This window comes from Bactrocera neohumeralis, unplaced genomic scaffold, assembly GCF_024586455.1.
Source record: "Bactrocera neohumeralis isolate Rockhampton unplaced genomic scaffold, APGP_CSIRO_Bneo_wtdbg2-racon-allhic-juicebox.fasta_v2 cluster10, whole genome shotgun sequence".
In the NCBI taxonomy this organism is placed as follows: domain Eukaryota; kingdom Metazoa; phylum Arthropoda; class Insecta; order Diptera; family Tephritidae; genus Bactrocera; species Bactrocera neohumeralis.
In genome coordinates, this window is record NW_026089623.1 from 2,671,436 (window position 1) to 2,681,099 (window position 9,664).

The following is a 9,664-nucleotide window of genomic DNA, read 5'->3' on the forward strand; positions in this document are numbered from 1 at the left end:
TGCAGAGGCTTGGACGATGTCAACAACTGATGAGTCGACGTTGCGAGTTTTCGAGAGAAAAGTTCTGCGAAAGATTTATGGTCCTTTGCGCGTTGGCCACGGCGAATATCGCATTCGATGGAACGATGAGCTGTACGAGATATACGACGACATTGACATAGTTCAGCGAATTAAAAGACAGCGGCTACGCTGGCTAGGTCATGTTGTCCGAATGGACGAAAAAACTCCAGCTCTGAAAGTATTCGACGCTGTACCCGCCGGGGGAAGCAGAGGAAGAGGAAGACCTCCACTCCGTTGGAAGGACCAAGTGGAGAAGGACCTGGCTACGCTTGGAATATCCAATTGGCGCCACGTAGCGAAAAGGAGAAACGACTGGCGCGCTGTTGTTAACTCGGCTATAATCGCGTAAGCGGTGTCTACGCCAATTAAGAAGAAGAAGAACAATGAGTCGAAAGAATAGGGGAATTCTCTTGCTCTTGCAAGATTGCATATTGCAAAAATCCTATACCGAAATATAAAATAGCACGAGTGCACCCATTGCAGAATCTAGTGATATATGAACGGCTGATTCGGTCAATTTATTGTAAATGACTATTGTGTATAGCTATAGTGGATTGGCGCACCTTCTGCATTCATTCTTAACAAAAAAATTGTAACAAATCTTTATAATTTATATTTAAATTATAAAATCTATTTAAAATTTACCTTCCTCAACAAATTAACACCAAAATATGTATTTAGCACAGGGTTGCAATTATTTCTTTACGTCCAATGCTATTGCAAATAATTTACTGCGTGTGTTTGTTGTTGTGCCGGTGCATCAAGAGGAAATACTGCAATTCGTGAACCGTGCAAGGGCTTTGCAAAAGCAAGAGAATACCCCTAATATATTTTTGAGCTGCACCAAAATGTGTACTCTTCATTTATACTCTTAATACTATGTTCGGACCGACATTGAAAACATTTTGAAAACACATTGGTATGTTGTGGAACGTAAGTCGTTCGGACCGACAATTTGTGTTTTCGCTGAGTTTTCACTGACAGTTCACAAATTTATTTGTTTGTTTACATTTGAGCAACGAGAATGGTAAGTTTTGAAATCTTTAATATTTGCTTATAATTATTACTAAAGATCGTGTTTTTTTAGATTTCTGAGAAAAAGATGTTAATTGCGAAAGCATTGGCTTTGAGAAGCCAAATAAATATCCTGCTCATCGACAATTCTTCAAGAGAACTATTGGAATGTCTTACTTCTCAGCACCATGCCTTGACAAAAGAGATAGCCGAGTTAAAGAAACAATATCTAATCGTATTAGATTTAATAAAGGACCTTGGGATGCCGATTAATTCATGTTGGACAAAAGTGTGTATATGTTCCTATTGATGCAAAAGTTTTCAATTATATATTATTAATTCCAGCAACGTAAGAATCAGTATCCATTTAGCGTAAATCAAAATAATGGTGAGAAGGTATTCAACTACGCTCTTTCGAAAACACGTAGAGTTGTCGAAAATGCTTTTGGACACCTCAAGGCCCGCTTTCGACGCATCGGAAAAGGAATTGACAACTCTGTACGGAATGCCAACTCCATAATAAAAGCATGTTGCGTCCTTCACAATTTTTTAAATGATAACAACGACACGCTAAACGCTAAATGGTTACGCGCTTTGGAAGAGTTGGAGACTAGACGCCAGAATCCGTGTGATATTTCATATGCATCTGACGACCCAATTAATGGAGAAATGATTCGGACAGCACTTCAGCGTTCAGAGTTAGTAGAACCTTTTTAAAAATGTATATATGTATGTAAATATAAATAATAAATTGAATTAAAAAACAAATGTATCTTACTTTGAAAACTTTCCTCCACTAAGTTCTCGGCATTGTAGCTGACGTACGGCAACAGTACGGCTCTCATTTTCTCGTAAAGTGGCCACTGCGAGGGAGAACCGCCAGTTGACCCGACTGCTGTCTTCTCTTTCCTGTAAAACATGATATATATGTAAAAGCTATATTTTTTCTTAATTTTATTTAATTACATACCTATATCTCTGTGAAAGGTTGTGCATTTTCGACTTTATTTCACTCGCCGTGAAATGCACACCTTGTTGCTGCATCTCCATTGCCATTTCCTCCACTATATGGCTGTTCTTCTTGGGTCCGCGAAAAGCACTTACTTTGTTCCGCCACAATTCAATTAATAGGGCTTCTGCCCTATCACTCCAACAACTTCTTTTTTTGTACTTTTGTTTTTCCATTTTCGAAATGATTTACTTGTCAGCTGTATTTTATATGGAATGTAAACAAATATCAAGTGACAATTTAGGGCCGGCAAAATATGTCTTCCAAAAAAATCGATTAAACTAGAGCAGGCACCGATTATAATGAGTGGAATGTAAGTTTTCAAGAAGTTTTCAGCGAAAACTGTGTTTTCGTTTGACAGATTTTACATGGACGAAAACACAAGTTTTCGTGCGAAAACCAGTTTTTCCCACGAAAACATGTTTTCAATGTCGGTCCGAACATAGTATAAGACTAACATATTACATATACTTCTATTTATACTAGCTAGTATGTTTACTTATTACAATTTGATAGTTTGTTTAGATACAAATTATATTAATTATATATTTGTTTAGGTTTGTTTACATATACACGCACATATTCAAGACCGTATCTAGGGGGGGAGGATGGCAGGGATTTTTGCTTGTTTTTTGTTACTAGACAAATTGAACGCTCTAATGGGGACGCATATTTTGTTTTGTTTCATCTTCGCTTGCAACTTTAGTAAGTCGTAGTTCAGACACGGCAACTTTGTTGCTCATTTTCGCCAATTCCTCTTTTGGAATTGCCCATCGTGTTCACACACAGCAACTCCATCCCATGTATTTGTTTTTGTAGGCTGTGAAGCAAGAGTACTAAAATACTAAGAAAAATGAGAACCCAAAGCGAATTGCCCGAGCACGAGCAACTCGGTGCCCTTCCCCTTTCCTCGTCGCTCTCTCTCCCACAAACTAAGAATTGCTGCAACAAAAGTTGCCGTGTTTGAAAGACGACTAAGCATGCAAATTTGTTTTGCCATTTTCTTCTTAGTAAATTTTAATAACGGTTCTTATTTCGCGCATATGATCACACATTTAATCAATTTTGTCACTTTTGTGCGTTTAACAGTGGCAAGTTCGTTATAGTTAATTTGGTTAATAGTATTGTTAACTTTGCTTGAATAAATAAAAAGTTTTAGTTTATTTTATTGATTAGGTAAGTAAAGTGCAATGTTATGTTGTTAGAAAGAAGTTGTATTGTATTCGTAGGCATACTAAATTTTTTTTTAAATAGTTTTGTGATGTCGGAGCGTTCAAGCAACAACACACTTGGAAAAAAAAAACAAAAAAATGATGATAGTGCTAAGGAACCAGAACCAGATCAGTGTTCATCAGTGTTCATCAGTGTCTACTGATAGCTCAACTCCTATTATTCCTGTCGCCGCCACTACCAGTTCTTCTGGAGACGAAACTACGTTTAACCCGCTTGACAAATTGGATTTAGGATCTTATGCTAATTCAAAACAAAAAATTGATGATGAACTAAAATATGCGTTATTGAAAAACCTCTGGGTACCAGAGAAATCTTATAAATTCCCAATCACAGACGACAAAAGACATTTGAAATTTCAGCACAAATGGTTCGATCAATTCTCCTGGCAGGTCTATACCTTAAAAAAGCCTGAAGGTGCTTTGTGCAAGATTTGAGTTTTATTTGCAGCTGAATGTGCTGGGAAGGGTGCACACCAAAAACTGAGCTTATTTGTTGTGAAACCATTAAACAAGTGGAAAGACGCGATCGCGGATTTTAAGTGGCATGAGCAAAGCAATGAGCATCATCAAGACTGCACATTATTTGCTGATAATTTTATAAGCGTATATGAAAAAAAAACAAATAGACATAAGGAGTCAACTAGACATCGCGCAATCCGCTAATATTGCCAAAAATGGAAAAAACTGGTTCCCATTGTTGAAACCATTAAGCTGTGTGGACGACAAGAACTATCATTAAGAGGAACTTGCGATTTCGGATGTATTAAATTCAATGAGTCTGAACCAGATATTAATGATGGTAATTTTCGAGCTATATTAAATGCTACATATTATAGTCCAACTGTACAAAATGAACTGATTTCTGTTTGTGGTGAAATAATTCAAAAACAACTGGTGACGGCTATTAATAATGCCAAGAGTTTTTCCTTGCTGGCTGATGAAACAACGGATATATCACGACAGGAACAAATGTCCATCTGTGTAAGATACACCGAGCTCTACAACAATGTTTATATCGTACGAGAAGATTTTCTTACATTTGTTACTGTTGAAAGCACAACAGAAGCTTCTTTAGCTCAAACAATTCTGGAAAGTTTACACAATATGCAAATTGACTGTAATTATTTAGTTAGACAAGGTTACGATGGTGCTGCAAACATGAAAGGCAATGTGAATGGTGTGCAGGCAATAATCCGAGAAAAATATCCTGAAGCTCTCTATGTGCACTGCAGCTCTCATTCGCTAAATTTAGCTTTGTGTCACTCATGCCAAATTCAACCTATCAGAAATGCAATTGGCATTATAAAATCAATAGGGCTCTTTTTCAAATCCTCCGCCAAACGAACAAATTGTTTAACAGAATATATTAAACAAAATATGCCAGAAACAAAATGGAGAACATTAACTGCAATGTGCGAGACCCGATGGGTTGAAAACCATGATGGGTTGCTGAGGTTTAAAGAGATTTTTAAAGCGATCGTTGGTGCATTGGAAGAATTAAGTGGTAATAGCGATTGCGATACTTCATCAAAAGCATCTTCTTTTATAAGATCAATATCAACTAGCGAGTTCGTGATAAGCTTGTGCTGCCTAAATTGTGTATTTGCATATACCTTACCATTATGCAAAACTCTTCAAACAACTTCATGCGACTTAGCGGCTGCTGTACAGCACGTCGATCTCATTATAAACAATTTTAAAAATATGCGTACAAACTCAGAAACAGAGTTCGTAGATATTTTTAAAGATGCTGAAACTTTCTTGAGTTTCTGGGTGAAACAATAGCGTTGCCTCGAATAACTGGGCGACAGCAAAACCGCGCAAACATAGTTGAAAAAGATCCAAAAAAATACTACCGAATAACCATTTTACTTCCACTTTTAGATGATTTCATTAACCAATTAAAACTAAGGTTTGAAAAGCATAATGTAACAGTGACACAACTTTAAAAATTGCTACCAAAAGAGTATTTCACGAAAACACCTTTTGATTTTATGAAAATTTTTTAAAAGACAATTACATTAAGTCTGAATTGCAGCTTTGGCAAACAAAATGGCGCAACGAACCCGAAATAAACATGCCTAATTCAGCAATAGAATCGCTTGAAGCCTACAATAAAGATTTATTTCCAAATGTGCATTTTCTTTTAAAAATTTTGGTAACTTTGCCAGTTGCTACATGCTCTTCCGAGCGATCTTTTTCAACTATGAAGAGGTTAAGGACGTACCTCAGAAACTCAACAAGCACGGAGAGATTAAATGGTTTGGCATTGATGTCGGTTCATCGCCGTATAAATGTGCCAACAAAAGAAGTTATTGAGCTCGCCGGTTAAATTTAATTTTATAAATACATATATAGTACATATAATAAGTGTTTTTAACCATTTACAGGTGTAGATTAACATATGTATGTACATAATAAATGAAATATTTTTATTTATTTTCATTTTATGGTTTTTTAATATATTTTTTAAGATGTATAAATATGTATGTATTATATGTAAATAATCACTGTAAAGCCTGAATAAAGATATGTACATATGTAATTTGAATTTGAAATGTTTTTTTAGTTAATAACCCCCCCAAATGAAATTCTGGCTACGGCCTTGCACATATTGTTTGCTTAGATTAAAGCAAAAAAGATGTTTAAGGTAAGGTTGTTGTGGTATACAAACTCAATGTTGTTTTGATACTTCTTAGTTTAGGATTGTTTGTTGTAGTGATAATGCATTTCAATTGTTCCAACTCAAGGTTGTTTTGACGCATTCTGTTTTCTGAAACAAAAAGTTGATGTTTGTTACTATTATAATGGAAGGCATACACGCAACAATTAGTTGGTTGATTGAGTTGGGCTAGAAATTGCCCTTGTCGCTACATACGACACAACTTTTAACACAATTTTGAGGCCAACTTCATTTTGAATATTCACTTCGTTGCTTAACCCTTTCGCCCCTACTGGGACAAATTACGCATTGAAATGTACCCAATAAAGCCTTGAAGACTTCTTTGATGATCAGTAACCGCATTCCGTTATTATTGACATCAATGTCCCGTTACCGAATATTTTGCACAGACATTTCGCGAAATTGTATCAGTCACGCGTTGTATTTCAATGTTAAACGTCTATCTGGTTCAGTTTTTATTCGTAATATTCCGCTTGCTTTACGGTTTAGGTGTGAATAAAGATAATTCCTTCGAAATTGGAAACAAATTGGATTGAAAAAGGTAAGTTTTTTATATTTGTAACTACATTGGGACATATAATCCCAATAATGCATTTGTTTGGGATAATAATATCCCAATATTTGTTTATACCATTAAAAGTCTACAAGGAAAAAATTGGGTGAGAACGAAATTGCTGATTATTTTTTACAAGAGGATAGCGACGATATGGCCGATGATTTTAGTGCCTCTGAGTCTAGCTATGAACCATCGGATGACGATGACGAAGATGCGGAAGTTCCTGTAGCAAACGCTAAATATGTAAGCAAATCAGGTGATGAGTCTTCTTCTGAATCGGAGTTGGATGATGATGACGGTCAAGTTTTAGAAGTTGTATCATGCATAAAAAAACATTCCCAGCAGCGCGAAGTGAAAGTAGTGCGCAATCCATAGACGAGTGTATGGCAAAATTCAAGGGTCGCTCAAGTTTGAAACAGTATATGCCTTTGAAGCTAATAAAGAGAGGGATAAAATTATGGCTGCGCTGTGATGCCAAAACAGGCTACACTTATGACTTGAATGTATATACTGGAAAAGACACATCCTCTAATCTGAAAGGAACTCTGGGAGAACGAATTGTAGAAAACTTGACAGCAGACATTCTTGAGCAAAATGTTGTTTTAGCGTTTTATAGGTTTTTCACCTAACGTTAGCCGAAAACAAAAAGATGGTTCTAAATTAGAAGTTGATTGTCCACTAGCTATTGCAGACTACAATCGTATAATGGGGGGCGTAGACTTATCAGATCAGAAGGCTGCAATATACGACATGAATCGTAAGTCGCAAAAATGGTGGAAAAAGGTATTTTACAAGATTTTTATGCTAGCTGTGGTTAACGCTTGGATTATATTTACACAACGTCAACGCCGGAAAATTTCGCTCATTCAGCTGAAGGAATAAAGCACAAAAAGCTCTCAACACGTCAATGTGGGGGAAGACCAGCAAAGCGATCACGAACTGAACGTCTAAATATTGGCGATCATCTTCCTATTGAACAGCCTTCTCGTCGCCGATGCGTTCATTGCACTTCACAAAATAAGGAAACCAGAACCAAATACGTCTGTTCTGGATGCAACAACGCTTTATGTTTTAAATGTTTTGCTTCTTTTCACAAGTGGCTTAAATTTGTAAAAGGAAAAATGAATAAACAGTGAAATCCATTATTTTTTATTAGAAGTTGATATTTAATTTTTTGTTCCTTTTGGTATTATTGGGACTTATGCGTCCCACCTATAAATGTTATTGGGATTATATATCCCAGGATAACCGTAAGGATATCCGATTTTTCAGGTATGCCAAACATCGTATATTTTAGTCATACTACAGTATTTGCTGTCGTAATGATGAAAACCCCGCCTGATTTCGAAAAAAAACTCAGGGGTGAAAGGGTTAAACGTCAGTTGGGAAGTTGTTGCTTTACTTATTATAAATGACGCGCTCTCTTTGACAGCCGAAATAAAATGGCGAAATCGTTTGAAATTTTGGTTTTCATCCAATCAGTTGGTACAACTCATACAACTGCCCCATATACGTAACAATCAGTTGTACAATTCGATGAAATAATTGTTGCGTGTAAGCCTTCCATAAGGAATACGTTCCGCAAATCATCAAATAAACACGTCAAGCATATTTTTATTTGCGCTCTGAGAGCGTTCGGTCGTTATGTCGTCGTCGGTAGATGATTTACTTTTGTTAACAGCTGCTACTGTTCTTTTAAAAAAAGAAAGCGAAAAGAAAAAAGAAGAGGGAGTGAATGAAAGTATGGCAACAAAAACGAAATCAATTTACACACGAAAATCTGTTGGGCGAAATGAAAATATCAAGCGAATGCGATTACCACAACTTTTTGAGAAATATGGTGAACCCAAATATAGTACAAAAAGAGGATACAGTACACGAGAATCTATTACACCCAATATGCGATTGTCAGCCACAATCATATATTTGGCTACCGGAGAAAAATTCAAAAATCTAAAATTCTTGACAGCAATTTCCCCCAGATCTCTGGGATTAATTGTGATAAAAACTTGTGATGCTCTTCTTTCTTTTCCTTTCCAGTTTTATCAATGTTTGTAAATAAATTTCATTTGTAAATTATCATATTATATTACTATTTTATTTTTTTAAATAAGTTTTATTCATTAAAAGAACAATAAAAATTTGTAAGGGGTGATTTAGTCACATTAGTCTCAGCATCATTAACTGTGTTTGTAGAAGCGCTGATTATCGGAATTGAACTCCCGCTGCTATGATATATTATAGAATTCGAAATCCCGCTACGGAAATTTATTCCAGGTGGACCCTCAAACAATAGATCTTCTCCGAACTTTTCTCAGAGTGTCCTTTACTCTGTTGTCATTCTAACAAGTTTTACCGCCCAGGAATCAGTTATCGGCGTCGTATTTTTCTTCTCGTTTACGGTAATCTCTCTGTGGCAATATCTATCAACGCTTCAGCAGCATCAGGCTTTCTTTTTGCCGACCTCGTTGGTATTTTTATCTAAGGATTCTAAAACGATAAAGAAATTTAAATGTTATATTTTATATTACAAACACATAATTTTTATTTTAGTTTATTTTATTTTCAGGTGCCGGAATCAGAATCGGGCTGAAAAAAAATTGCGGATGAATTTAAAGAAATGTGGAATTTTCCCAATTGCATACGAGCCATCGACGGGAAGCATATTGCAATAAAAAAACCTGAGTCCGACTCTTTCTATTTCACCACGGTGAATGCAAACTAAGAATTCATTGTAGCAGATGTTGGTACGAATGGTCATATTTCGGATGGTGGAGTAATAAAAAATACCGATTTTGGGTAAGCCCTATATAGTAAATACCTCCACCCTCCACCCTCGCAACTTCCAAACCGTGCCGTAGGTTTTTGTGGCAGATAATGCTTTCCAAATGCAGGAAAATCTTCTAAAACCATTTCCTGACTCCAATTTAACAACAAAATAACGCATTTTAATTACATATTGAGCAGAGCACGCAGAATTGTAGGAAATATGTTTGGAATATTGGTGTCTAGATTGAGCGTGCTACAAACCACCATTTCTCTAACACCAGAAAAAGCACAAAGAATTGTTTTAACGTGTTGTTATCTTCACAATTTTTTGCGGAATAGAA

The 9,664-nt window shown here is 36.1% G+C and overlaps 1 protein-coding gene across 1 annotated transcript; it reads right to left on the reverse strand.

Annotated features, from left to right (window-relative positions):
- Positions 1-1,370: 1,370 nt before the first annotated feature.
- On the reverse strand, positions 1,371-2,518 carry LOC126764928 (uncharacterized). The gene is made up of 3 exons (XM_050482607.1): positions 2,045-2,518; positions 1,853-1,983; positions 1,371-1,783 (listed from the first exon to the last, which is right to left on the reverse strand). The coding sequence occupies exons 1-3, from the start codon at positions 2,257-2,259 to the stop codon at positions 1,761-1,763; spliced, it is 369 nt and encodes a 122-aa protein (XP_050338564.1). The 5' UTR covers positions 2,260-2,518; the 3' UTR covers positions 1,371-1,760.
- Between the last annotated feature and the right edge of the window lie 7,146 nt (positions 2,519-9,664).

Excerpts from the sequence above, each read along its gene's own strand:
- LOC126764928 (XM_050482607.1), bottom strand. The coding sequence starts at position 2,259 with ATGGAAAAACAAAAGTACAAAAAAAGAAGTTGTTGGAGTGATAGGGCA. Across the intron at positions 1,984-2,044 it reads AACCTTTCACAGAGATATAG|GAAAGAGAAGACAGCAGTCG; the intron begins GTATGTAATTAA and ends CATGTTTTACAG. Across the intron at positions 1,784-1,852 it reads AGTGGAGGAAAGTTTTCAAA|GTTCTACTAACTCTGAACGC; the intron begins GTAAGATACATT and ends ATTTTTAAAAAG.